Source organism: Magnolia sinica, chromosome 4 (assembly GCF_029962835.1).
Source record: "Magnolia sinica isolate HGM2019 chromosome 4, MsV1, whole genome shotgun sequence".
NCBI classification, from domain to species: domain Eukaryota; kingdom Viridiplantae; phylum Streptophyta; class Magnoliopsida; order Magnoliales; family Magnoliaceae; genus Magnolia; species Magnolia sinica.
Window position 1 is genome coordinate 3,324,678 of NC_080576.1, and position 14,304 is coordinate 3,338,981.

A 14,304-nucleotide genomic window follows, 5' to 3' on the forward strand; every position below is an offset into this window, starting at 1 on the left:
GTACTAATGTGTCACATGTGCCATTGTCCATATTCAATCCTCCAAATATGACACATGCCATTGTCCATCTTGAATTCTCCAAATATGGCACATATCAATGGTGCCAATGTGCACAAGTGTCGTCGTGCAACTCTAGTATGCATATATCAAATGTCTCAGTGTGTCTTGTGCTACATGTGTCACAATACAACTTAAGCCACCTTAGATTTATCACATATGCCACAATTTAACTTAAAATGCTCACATGTGCCGTGTATGCCACATGTGCTAATCTAGCACATGCTAGTGACTACTTTTTAAAAAAATCAAGAATCTTTTTTGTTTTGCCAAATAACAAACTTAAAAAATAGATTCCAAAGTTCTACAAAAATACAAATAATAATAATAAAAATAAATAATAAATCTTTATGAAAAAATAATAAGGAAAGTAATATTTCATTTCCCACAATTTCCTAAAAATAAAGTTTCTCAAAAAACATTATTTCATTTCTCATGCTTTTCATGAATCCAAACAGGCCTTTATTGAAAAATGCTCCATTACTCTCAGTGCACCATAAGCTATAGTGTTCTTAGTTGCATTAGTTCACTATTAAATACTATCTCCATGCATCACACATATATTCCCAGTTTCAAAGTCCATGCTATTCATCTGGTGGGCAACATTGTAAAGGTGAGGATGGGCCATACCATGAAAACCATTAGAGAAAATGATACAAGAAGGCTGTTAAAGTGCATCTTTCCATTCAATGTCTGAATCGAGTGATCTTATCATCTTTTTGTAAATCTCGTAACTCGTCCAAATTGCTAACTAAGATTATTAATTGATTTGATTCCGCAACCCAACATCCAAATCAAGTCCCAGCACTGATAGCTCCTCATGGGTCTCCTGCATGAATCTTCTTTGTATCTTTGTTAGAACATTCAAATGACATTTTAGGTGAATTTTTCTTTTAGTTGGAAGGGTGGCCTAGCCGTAGTCCCTTAAGCCATGGCTTTCCCCGAGCCTAATATGGTTGAAACACTTGATCCTATAAGGAGAAGAGTTAAATGATCAAAAAATCTGAAATAATTGTTGTACCCTATTTTAAACTGTTCATGGGAAATCCAATTGGAAAATAACACGTGTTATTGCAAGGGAAATATATAGCATGCGTGAGATCTTTGAAAATATTCAAAGCGCTTTTTACAGACCTACAACTAGGAAAACTGAGCAGTCCAAGGTGCAAAAAACAATTGAGCAGAAAGATAGGATGTGGCCGAGAAGCCTAAGAGGCGAAAAGCGATTGAGCAGAAAAGAATGGTTAGAGAGAAACTAAGAGACAGAAGTATCCAAAAGGCCAATATGGCAACGATTCAGTTGTCATAATTGACAAAATTAAATAGTAGAACCGCTTAAAGAAAAGCTGCAGAGGATATCTATAAATAGCATAAGAAATTAACATAACAAATCGTCTCACATCGATAAAACCAAATTAAATCTATCAATTTATTTTATCTCAATTTATCGTAAGAATAACGATAATCCAATAGAAACAATCCTTAGAGGTAATACTTAGTTGTAATCCAAGTCTATGTGCATACGCTGGACTTGATCTTTATCCAATATTAGCAGTTCTTTCAAAAGATGCATTCTTCCAGTCGCTCCTAATGACTCGTGCGTTTTTTATTTTGTTCAATTGCACATAGTATACTGAAAAGTACTTTCTTGTGAAAGACAAGGCGCGACCCATCCTCAGAGGAAGAATCCCACCCTCCGACAATCGCTTGACCATTATAAAATTCTGCAAGTGGCTGAGTAAAGGACTAATCTTATTAGATTATGGTCATATATGTTCATATTATATGTATCTATTTATTTCAGCCCTTGGATCAAAGTTGATCAATTTGAATTAAGCAGGTATATCGATTCTAGCACACTCGCACACACCTTACATGACAGAAAACAAACCAAGTCCCTATAAAAGCCTAATTTAAAATTTTTGTGGAGGCATCTTCCATTTAATTCCAATCTCCATCCCGAGAATTATAATTTCCTATAAAAAGCAAAATAAATAAGCTACCATTATCATTTTCAAGTATTTGTTTAAACAAAAATTATGGCTCATAAATCAAGAGCCAAATATATGTGTAAAAGAAGTAGGTAAAGTAAATTATAATTATTACATTTTTATATTATAAAATTATAATTTTTATGGTAATTTATGAGTGAAATAAAATCATCATTACAATCAAATATAAGTAATGTCACCACAAAATTGCAAGAGCAAATAATCATTACCCATTAGAGCCATTTATAGCTGTAATGAAAACCAAATAAGCCTTAAAACATGACCATGTATACATGTATTAGTTGAATGGAAATTGCCCGCATGGTGTCTTTAAACCATCCATTCTTTGTTTTCAAATACTATTGCTCACTTGATGACTAGACTGAGCCAACAGCTTGAACTGGGTTATCCATCATTGGCCTGGGCTCAATCTGGCTTACACATTGAGCCTAGATTTCAGCCTTTTCATCCCAATACCTATGCTGCACTTGTTTCGCAGGTTATTACTTACCTACCGGACATGGAATGTGGCTGGCTAGCTCAACCTGCATTCACCCATTAGTGGGAGTTGGAGTCTTAGAGCATTGTTTGAAATTTATCCAAAAATGAGCCATCCACCCAACACAGTTCAGGTGGACAACTGAATGACTCGCTGATGTAGAACGTGTCACAGATACATTCCCAGCATGGTTGAGCCAAAAGAAGACGGATCGTGAATTGACCATAACTTTTGATCCGGGTATCGTCATGGGGCGTACAACCTATCAATCTTTACTAAAACGGGCCATCCGAAGTGAACCGACCCACAAAGTGGGTCACATCTATCTGTTTCATCAGAAAACGTGCGCTTTCAGCTCAAAAACGAATTTTTAGAAAAATTTTACTATTTTTAGTAATTCCGATTTTTTAATATTTTTAGAGTTTTAGATTTTCTTTCCTTTTAGAAATAACTTTTAGTTATACTAGGACACTTCTAGAGAAAGTTTATTTGTAATTTTTATTTTTAGAAATTAGGCCTTAGAAGAGTTTTATTAGAATTAGGATTTTTAGTAGAGTTAGAATTTTGCTATTTTTGGTAATTACGAATTTTAGTTTTTTTTTTTTAATTTATTAATGGTGTAAGGAGATACAATAGGGAATTTATCAATGATCAATTAATCAATTTCGAATTTATTAGAATTTATTTCTATTTTTTGCTTTCTTTCCTCGTGGATTCGAGAAGTCTCTGTGAGGAGTCCAGAGAAGCTCCGTGGATTCGAAGTAGTTATCCTCACCATGTTCATCTCTGCGTCAATTGGTATCAAAGCGAGGATTCCCCTCGCGCCGATGGCAAACAACGAAGGTATGAATCAAAATATTATGGACGGTGATCCAGGGATTCGTTATCTTTCGGAAAGAATGGAAGCTTTCCACCGGAAGAGTCAGTTAACCATGCAAGGGCTGTAGGCAACCCTTAACCGTATTACGGATGTGCTAATTCCGCCCTGACCTCAAAGTGATACTCAACCGCCTGTGGCCGCTGTACGACACAACCCCAATTTCTACAAAGCACCATTAGATGATGGTAATTCTCAGGCCACCACTTCGATTATGAGGAAGCCGTTATACATGTCAAAGGTAGAAATAGAATTACAGCAAGACAACATCTTTCGAACAAGGTGCACTGCATACAAAAAAGTCTGCAATGTGATCATCGATGTCAAGAGCGATGAGAATTTCGTGTCGAAAATAATGGTGGAAAAGCTACAACTGAAAACAGAAAGACACCCATCTCCATACATGATTGGATGGATCAAGGAAGTCAACAAAATAGAAGTAACTAAACGATGTCATATATCTTTTTCCATTGGTAAATATTATAAGGATAAAGTAATGTGTGACGTGGTCGACATGGAAGCTTGCCACTTGCTACTTGGTCAACCCTAACAAAATAATATTAATGTTACACATAGGAATTGGGATAACCTATTTATCTTTATTAAAGATGGTAAAAAGATTATCCTCGGCCCTATGGGAAGGGAGAACCAACCCAAGACTTCTAAAGTTGAGGAACAGTCTCTCACAACTAAACAGGCTTTTGTCAAACAATCTGAGGAAACAAGACATATAAATCCATTTGTTAAAAAGAAAGAATATATGGAGCCTGTGAATATCCCAGAAGATTTGAAGCCAATTTTGCAGGAGTTCAAGGAGATTGTGCTCGATGAATCCCCCGATAAATTGCCTCCCATACGAGATATACAAAATCACATTGATCTTGTCTCAGGAGCAAGTCCGCCTAATTGTCCACATTATCAAAAAAAATATAAAATCTTGAAGGCAAATATGAAGGAACTGATCAATATTAGTCAAGTCAAGGAAAACATGAGTACATGTATTGTGTCAGCTCAAAAAAAGAGCTAATGAACATCGGCGTCAGAAGTTATCTCAGACTCATGTGCCAAGTCTCTTGTGTAACTCGAGGACGAGTTTTTTTCAAGTGGAGGGGTCTGATGTAGAACGTGTCACAGATACATTCCCAGCATGGTTGAGCCAAAAGAAGACGGATCGTGAATTGACCATAACTTTTGATCCGAGTATCGTCATGGGGCGTACAACCTATTAATCTTTACTGCAACGGGTCATCCGAGGTGAACTGACCCACAAAGTGGGTCACATCTATCTGTTTCGTCAGAAAACGTGCGCTTTCAGCTCAAAAACAAATTTTTAGAAAAATTTTACTATTTTTAGTAATTCTGATTTTTTAATATTTTTAGAGTTTTAGATTTTCTTTCCTTTTAGAAATAACTTTTAGTTATACTAGGACTCTTCTAGAGAAAGTTTATTTGTAATTTTTATTTTTAGAAATTAGGCCTTAGAAGAGTTTTTTTGAGTTTTGGATCTGTTTCATTTTTGGGGCCATGCAGTGTGTGGTACTGGCTTTTTAGTTTATATATATATATATATATATATATATATATATATATATATATATATATATATATATATATATATATATATTAATGGTGTAAGGAGACACATTAGGGAATTTATCAATGATCAATTAATCAATTTCGAATTTATTAGAATTTATTTCTATTTTCTACTTTCTTTCCTCATGGATTCGAGAAGTCTCTGTAAGGAGTCCAGAGAAGCTCCATGGATTCAGAGTAGTTATCCTCATCACGTTCATCCCTGCTTCACTCGCCCAGCAAAACACACATGTATTTTGAGATCGAACCTGGATGCCCTGACATGGATTCTCATTTCTCACCATGGTTGGATAACTCATCACAGTCTGATGCGACTCGTTAGAGTCAACTTGGACTTGGTCGAGTCTGATCTGGTCCGACACCATGACTCGTCTGGTCTTAAACCAGTGGCTAACTTGGAGTGACTCGATGAGTTGGGCACATAAACTCGATGACTCTTCTGAGTCGACCCTTGTGAATTGTCTGGCTGAGAACTTGTACAATATAGTTGAGTTTTTTAATTCTGGCAGGTGGGGGCCCATGGTTCAGCATTCAGCCATCAAGAGCGTTGGTATGTTATGGATTGAAGTTGATGGACAACGTTCCAAATAATTACTGGATTTGTGGTCTATAAATACCCAAGTAGACGGGTATAAGGAGAGAAATAACAACTAATTTGGGTCCTGTTCCAGAAGACATGTTCATATCGCGTAAAGGAGTTACTCCATAATCTGAGAGCATTTGCTTAATGCGCACGCACTGAGAAGGAGTTGGTGTCTCGGATTCGGTAATGTACCCTTCTGTCGGTGCTAGAAAAAGCTATGGGCCCACTTCCAGCTTATTTTAATACATGATGTCAAAAGGGAGGCAGATCCAAATCTCAGGAGGACTACACCACAAGAAACAGTTGTGATTGAAGGTCCACCATTAAAAACTTTCACCTTTCGATCAGGTAACACAGACCTGAATGAACCGGAAACATAAATATCAGCTTGATTCAAAACTTTTGTGGGCCCAGAGAAGTTATTTTTACTGAGGGTGTTCAATCATGACAGTTTCCTTTGGTGTGGTACACCGTAGATTTGGATCTGCCTCTTTTTTCACTGATGCTCTGCATGACATGTAAAAATGGAAGAACAGCGTGGATAAAACACATCCTCCATGGTGGATAAAACAAATACATCATGGTATGCCATCATATTCTCATATTCGTGGAAACTTCTTGAAATAAAACAATCGGATGTTCTCCATTTTTAACCGTCTAATAAATGTCCCCCAATCCCATATTCAAATAACAAGGTTAGCGTGATATTTAATTACTGAAACTCACAAACTGATTTTAATTACTTATATTCCAGTTATGCAATTTTTTCAGTAATTTATAAATGTCTCTATAGGCAGATTAGGTGAGACCCGGGCCTCACCTGAGATGTGCGACCTTACTGTAGGGCCCACCTCTGCATCCATGTTGTCTTCCCATTTTTCCATATCATTTTAGGGCATTCCCTAAAAAATGAAGCAGATCCAAGTACCAGGTGGATCAAAACACAGGAAACAATGTGGATTGAAAACCCTACCATTAAAAACTTGTTAAGGCGTACCTTGGGCCTGTTTGGGAGCGTGGATTTGGAACCCCCTGGATTCGCAACCCCCGGGATTGGAAACCCCCTTGATTGGCAATCCTCTTGGTGTGTTTGGTACCCTTGAGTGTGAATCAACTTTAATTCAAAAATACCTATACATGGTATATTCACGGGGGTTTGAATTACTAAATCAACTTTAATATCCCCAATTAGTGAGATATATAATTTTTGACACTATGGTTGTGATAAGCCCGCTAAAATATATGTTTTGCCTAAAAGTGATGAAATTCCAAGTCTCAAATGGACTGCAAGCACAAGATCATGTCTGAGTTACTAACCAACGATTTTTAATCGTTGATTGATATGGACAATGTTTGGACGGTGCTGATCTACATGAACAATGTTTGGACGGTGCTGATCATCGTTAGTGGGCCATGTGCCCAGTAGAATGATAGTGTACAGTGACATACATTTATACCTGCAACTATTCAAATGATTTTAGGTGTAATCCAAGCTCTCACCTTGGATTACAAACCCCCTCAAAGAGGGGATTGGAAACCCCCTGGATTGGCAATCCGCAGTTGCCTTACGCTGCCAAACAACCATGGGGATTTGAAAACCCCTCTAATCCTCTCTAATCCCCTCCAATCCAAGGTGCCAAAGGACCCCTAGTGTTTGGTAGTATTTATTTGCCATCCAATCTATTGATAGGGCTGGATGAAAGGAAAAACAAAAAAACAATTATTAGCTACATCCAAAACTTTTGTAGCCCACAAATGGCCAATAACCATTGGTTTCCTATGTAATATGTAATGGTCCACCTGATAATTAGATCTGCTTCATTTTTGGGATAATTAGATAAAATGATATGGAAAAATGATGACGGCGTGGATACAGAATGTATACGTCAAGTGGGCCGCACCGTCTTGGGAGAGTCGGAGTCCGGGGTCTCACTTAATCCGCTCCCATCCCCCTTTCCCGGGGGAAACGCTACTCCCCCTGCGACCAGCCCGGTGGCTGGCCGTCGGTGCTCTGTGGGCCCCACCATGATGTATGTGTTTCTTCCATTCCGTTCATCCATTTTTAAAGATCATTTGAAATCGTGATCCCAAAAATGAGAGGGATATAAATCTCAGGTGGACCACACCATAGGAAAACAATAGGGATTGGATATCCACCATTAAAATCCTCCTAAGGCCCATTGTACTGTTTATTTGACATCCAATATGTTGATTAGGTCATAAACACTCAGATGAAGGGACAAAACAAAGATCAGCTTGATCCATAAAAGTTTATGGCCCCAAAAAGTTTTTAATGGCCTATGTTCATTCAACACTGTTTCCTGTAATGTGGTCCATTGAGATTGGACTACATGTAATTTTTGGTATCATACTATAAAATGATCTATAAAAATATATTTACGGCATGGATGAAACACAAACATCATGGTGGGCCCATAGAGCACCAACCATGTCACGTGAGTAGCCAATTTGTTTCCTTATCCAGGACACTACGCCAGAGCATCAAAGATTCTCCGATGGAAAGCCTTTTTTTAAACCCTCAGCACTCCAACGCCGGCCTTCCTGACGTCTCTCCTCTAATAGGAAAAATGGAAATGGCAGGCAATCAGATACGGTTCGGTATTCTAGGATGCGCCGAGATAGCCAGGAAGGTCTCCAGGGCGATATCCCTCTCTCCAAACGCCACTCTCTTCGCCATCGGCAGCCGTTCGATTGACAAGGCCAAGAGATATGCGGCTGAGAATAGCTTCCCTGAGACCGTAAAGGTGTACGGGAGCTATGAGGCAGTCCTGGATGACCCGTCCGTGGACGCCGTGTACTTGCCTCTCCCCACGAGCATGCACGTGCCGTGGGCGGTCTTGGCCGCGGAGAAGAAGAAGCACGTGCTGCTCGAGAAGCCGACCGCCCTGCACGTGTCTTTGCTGGACCGGATACTGCAAGCGTGTGAGTCGAACGGGGTGCAGTTCATGGACGGTACGATGTGGATGCACAATCCAAGGACGCACAAGATGAGGGAGATGCTTTCCAATCCCAGCCTCTTCGGAGAGCTCAAAGCGGTAAATTCTCTGATGCTTCAGGGGTATTTTTTGGGAATGTTTTATGGAAAATGATCTCCTACAACTACTGCATTGGACACCTGGACCATCCAATCATTAATGCGGATGGTCCATCGATCTGGCCTACTGCAGGCAGGGCAGGCTACAATTGCCAAAACCATACATTGATGGGTTGATCTTTGCCCTTGAAATGTTTGTGAGTGGGTCTCATTGAATACATGTTTCTTCAAGTTGATGGTTTTGGACTTTTTTATCTCTGCTTGATGTTGACTGTTCATTTTTCATGCTGTTGGTTGGATGGTTAGGATCATCTGGTCGGTGTGATTCTTGGGCCTTCCCTCGCCGGGACCCGTCGAAAATGGATGAATAGTCTAGATCAATGATTGGACGTCCCCAGAGTCCAAAGCCATCAGTTTTGTGTGTGTGTGTGTGTGAGTATCCAAATTATCCATGATTAAGTTGAATAGATGCATTTCTGTTTTGGGAATTTGAAAACAAGCATTTTTGAACCATTTCAATGCCCAAAATAACAAATGGTTGTAATTAGTGGCTCCCTGAAACAGAACTTGTTTGAAGCAGGGAGTTGACATTTTACACTTTCTACCTTTTGGTGCATACACACTTTTGCTACTTTGGGTTTTAGATAACTATTGAATGTAGGCCATTCAGGTTCTGGAAGTGGACTAGCCTGACTTTTGTGTATGGCCATCTTCTCCATGGGGGCCACCTTATGCTTTGTTCGTGTGTCTCACATGCTTCCCATGTTGCCATGTGTGATATGTGTGGGGCTAAGGGTTCATTTCGATGCCTGTAAAATTTTAATTTGGAAATTCTTTACACTTGAGAAGAGTTTTGATGTAAAGTGTTTGCAGTATTCCTGTTTGGCTTTAAGATGTAAAGTGTTTATAATAGCTGCGAGCAGAGACATTTGGATGTCTGTAAATTTTGAAGTTGGATATGCTTCACACTTGAAAAGAGTTTAGGTGTAAAGTATTTACAGTATGTCATGTTTGGCTTTAAGATGTAAAGTGTTTACAGTAGTTGCAAGCAAAGAGAGAGAGAGAGAGAGTTAACACCCGAAACTCTTTTCAAGTTTAAAGTGTTTTCAGTCTGTCCTGTTTGGTTTTAAGCTACAAAGTATTTACAGGTAGTTGCAAGGGGGGGTGTGAGTTAAATCACCTATAACCTGAAACACAACAAAATATCATGATTCTAAAAGCCCTTATGACCTATAAAATTATCTCTGTTTACAAGCGCTTTACGCTTGAGACCAAGGTATTCCATAATAGTAACAATGGTCGTAACAGCCACCACCATTACCTTTATGATTCAGGGCCGTAACTGGTCTCTTTTTTTATTGGAAAAAAAAAAAAAATCCAGAAAATCTGTATTGGCCCCATAACAGACCGTTACGGGGTCTTTATGGCCTTTATGGGGGCGTTACGGGCCTTTACGGGGGCTATAACGGCCTTTACCAGTCCTTTTTTCTGTGACATCCTTTACAACCTCGTAAGGTGTTACGGTTGCCACCGTTGAATTAAATCACTTATAATATGAAACACAACAAAATATCATGATTCTAAATGCCCTTGCAACCTATAAAATATTTACTACTTGTAAAGGGTTTACAAGCACTTTACGCCTGAAACCAAGGTATTCCATAATGGTAACGGTGGCTGTAACGACCACCATCATTACCTTCATGATTCGGGCTGTAACGGCCATTATGGTCTCTATTTTTATTGAAAAAATTCCAAAAAATCTATATCGGGCCCATAACGGACCGTTACGGGGTCTTTATGGCTTTTACGGGGGCGTAAGCGACACGACAAAGTGTTACTGGTGGATGGGAGGAGAGAGAGAGAGAGAGAGAGAGAGAGAGAGAGAGAGAGAGAGAGATTACCTCTGATCTGAAACACACACACACACAGTTGGATTACCAACAAAATGCCAAGATTCGAAAAGCCTCAGTAACTTGTAAATGGTTTACCGGCAATTACAAGCGTCCAAACAGCCCCTATAATGTCTTTTCCTGTAAACCCTTTACAACTAAAGGATTTTACAAGTATCCAAAAAACCTCTATATCCTTCATTTCAAATCCTCTAGTTAAAACACACTACATTTCTTCATCAGACCTCTTGCCCACTTATCATCAGTAAAATGTCAGACCTTTGAAAGTTCAGGCATTAGGACTATGGACTCTAGATGCATGGTTGTTTTCCTCAAACTTTGATTTCTTTTTGTTTTGTAATTTGAATCTCATTCTGCTGAATGCTGTCATTCAGATCATGTTTTATCCTGTGGATGTGACAGTCTCAAAACTGATATAACACGGTGATGCTATTTCTGGGTCTTCCAGGTCCACAGCATTTTCGGGTTCTGTGCCAACTCAGATTTTCTCGAGAATGACATCCGTGTGAAGCCAGATCTTGATGGGCTTGGGGCTCTAGGTGATGCTGGGTGGTACTGTATCCGTTCAATCTTGTGGGCCGCCAATTATGAATTGCCCAAGACGGTAACTGCACTCCAAGGGCCCGTTTTCAATAAAGCAGGGGTAGTTCTGTCATGCGGGGCTTCTTTACTATGGGAAGATGGAAAGTCAGCGACCTTCCAGTGCTCGTTCCTGATGAATTTGACAATGGACTTGACTGTTATTGGAACAAAGGGGACCCTGCATCTCAACGACTTCATCATTCCTTTCAACGAAACCTCGGCAGGTTTCTCATTGGCCTCGGAATCAGGATTTACAGAACTGGTGACAGGCTGGGTGCCATTGCCTAGCAATCATGTTGTCACCACAGATTTGCCTCAAGAGGCTTTTATGGTCAAGGAATTCGCGAGTTTGGTGGGAAATATCAGGGACTCCGCTTCTAAGCCAGATGCGAAATGGCCCACCATAAGCAGAAAGACGCAGCTGGTATTGGACACTGTGAAGGCATCAATCGATCAGGGTTGCGTGTCCATTGACATCGTGAGTTAATTGGTGTTCATTTATCCCTTCATATGCATCATGAACTGGGATTATGTTTGTTACTGCTTTAATATATGCGATAATGAGGTCTCAAGTCCAACCATCCACCTAGCGAATAACTACCAACCTTTCATGTGTGCGTGAAATCCAACCCATGCAATAGGTTTTCCACATCATGAGGATCACCTTTGGCTAAAATCAGCCGCATCCACTCATTGAAAAGTTTTTTTTTTCCCTATGGTATGGCCCACCTGATGAGTGGATGAGGCCAATTTTTACACAAGGCAATCCTCATGGTCAGGCCAACAAATTAGGAAGGGTTGGATGTGGCACGCATGGTAGAATGGATTTAGTCGCTAGGTGGACTGTAGATTGTGGTCCAAACCCGTTGGAGTTGAGACCTCTGCAATGATTATGACTATTGGACTTTAAGGTACATGGAACTCCTTCGGACTTTTACAATGTTTAAATTCTGTTCTTCTGAATTTGGTTTTTGTGTGGGTTTGTTGTCAGGCTTTTTCCACAGATTTCTGTAATGCATCTTATTCATATAGCATGTGAGGAGTTATCGGGGATATGATCAGTGTTTTAATATGCTACTTTATGCAACTGGGGACCATGGTTGATCCAGACTGTTGATTTGATGTATTGAACCTTCCATATTAGAACTTCCTAGCTATCCAAATCATTGGTCATTTCATAAGTTGCCGTTGGAATCTGTACCTAACCTCTATCTTGTAGGCTAGTAATTGACAGGCTTAGAATGCCAAGCTGGAATATTTTGGGGGATTGCGAAAAGGGTCGATCATGAAACTATTCGTGTTCTAATAGTTTCATGATGCATCAATGCCAGCAATTTCTGTTCAAATGAGACGACATTAGCTTCCTGAGCATGCTCTGTTGGTGGGTTCTGAAACAGAAGTGTAGTTAAAACATGGTCTTCAGACTTGCCGACCCAAAATGATTTGTGCGGTCTTGAGTCGGGTCGTGACCCAAACCTTGTTGGGCCAAATCACTCCTTTTTTCGGTTCAGACGCACAGCTGTTTTGTCCTACTAAGTCCAGCTTCTTGTGCAGGAATCCCAACTATGGAAAAGTGCAGTGATTGCCTAGTAGAACCTTCTTTCTTTGTTATGAAAACATCTCAAACTGTCACACCAATGAAGAACCTTTTCCATTTCTATTGATTTCCATAGAAAACCTTTTCCATTTGTGGAGTCATCGCATTTCTTTTCTTGTTTGGAATGGAAAAGGCAGGCACTTTTAAGGGAACTGGTGTACCTCCCACTTCTGGAGGTAGACCCCCCACTGGATATCCCATGCTAATTCAAAAATGAACTTGAATGTCTATGATTGTAATTGTAACTGCTTGTAGATCAAACAGGTAGATCGTATGGCAACCAATTCGACCATGGCATAATAATTGTGATGGCCCAGTGGACAAGGAATTCACTTATGCAATCCACAAGCAGCATCTTGATAACCTGCAGAGGCTGATGACATTAATTAAAGTTGTACAGTTTCTTATGAAATTCTTCTGGTTATCGATGGGCCATTGTCATGCTTCCTTTCTTAAGACTGCAAATTAAAAATCCCAAAACCTCAGAATTATGATGATAACTGCCTTTTTATATGCAATCTTCGGAAAAATATTCTAGGTTGTCGCTAACATGTGCTAGATTAGTGGCACATGTGGAATGCTTGAAGATAGATAATAACACGTGGCATATTTGGTATGTGGGAGCTTGAAGCTGAATTGTGGCACACATAGTACATGTGAGCTACATGAAGCTGTCTGTCCACTGTCACATGTGACACAGGGAAAGCATTGGCACCTTGACAATGGCACTTGAAGCTAGATGCAGCACTTGTGCACATTGCCATTATTAGCACATCTCATATTTTGAGGAATTGAAGATGGATGACCATGTGGCATACTGGTGCATGCGGAGTGCTTTGCACGTGGGGTGCAAGAGAAGATACACGGTGTTACATGGGGCACAAGAAAATATTGATGGCATCACATGTGAGAGCGGATTAGGTGAGACCCTGGCCTCACCCAAGACTGCATGGTGGTCCTTACCGTGGGGCCCACCTTTATGTATGTATTATATATCCACACTGAAACAGTGGTGATTAACCATCCTATTAAAAACTATTCAGGGCACACGTTAATATTTGCCTAGTGTTTATTTACCATCCAATCTATTGAAAAGGTCACATAAGCCTGGATGAAGGGCAAAAACAAATATCAGCTTGATCCAAAACTTGTGGCCCATTAATGGTCAATCACCACTGTTTCTATGGTATGGTCCACCTGATAATTGGATCCACTTCATTGTTTGAATAACATCCTAAAATTATCCGGAAAAACGGATGGACGGTGTGGATACATAATACAAACACTAAGGTGGGCCCATGGTAACCCCGTGCGTGCTGGACATAAACCTTATTAAGCACATCGACACTTGTAGCACCCGTAGGGTAAATGAAGATAAATGGTGGCACTTGTAGTATATGAGGGTAATTGAAGATGGATAGTAGCACTTGTGGCATGTGAGGTAATAGAAGATTCTCTCTCACTCTCACAAGAAAAGGCCCCCTAAATTCGTTTATCTTCTTCTAGCCCTATAGTGGGATAACAACACATTGAGTAAAATATTTAAAATACCCT

The 14,304-nt window shown here is 39.8% G+C and overlaps 1 protein-coding gene across 1 annotated transcript; it reads left to right on the forward strand.

Moving 5' to 3' along the window:
• The first annotated feature begins 8,090 nt into the window (after window positions 1-8,090).
• LOC131242170 (uncharacterized oxidoreductase At4g09670-like) lies at window positions 8,091-12,206 on the forward strand. Its single transcript, XM_058240636.1, has 2 exons — window positions 8,091-8,659; window positions 11,020-12,206. Exons 1-2 carry the CDS (start codon window positions 8,120-8,122, stop codon window positions 11,638-11,640), a joined length of 1,161 nt encoding a protein of 386 aa, XP_058096619.1. The 5' UTR covers window positions 8,091-8,119; the 3' UTR covers window positions 11,641-12,206.
• Window positions 12,207-14,304: the final 2,098 nt, after the last annotated feature.

Excerpts from the sequence above, each read along its gene's own strand:
- LOC131242170 (XM_058240636.1), top strand. The coding sequence starts at position 8,120 with ATGGAAAGCCTTTTTTTAAACCCTCAGCACTCCAACGCCGGCCTTCCT. Across the intron at positions 8,660-11,019 it reads TCTTCGGAGAGCTCAAAGCG|GTCCACAGCATTTTCGGGTT; the intron begins GTAAATTCTCTG and ends TGGGTCTTCCAG.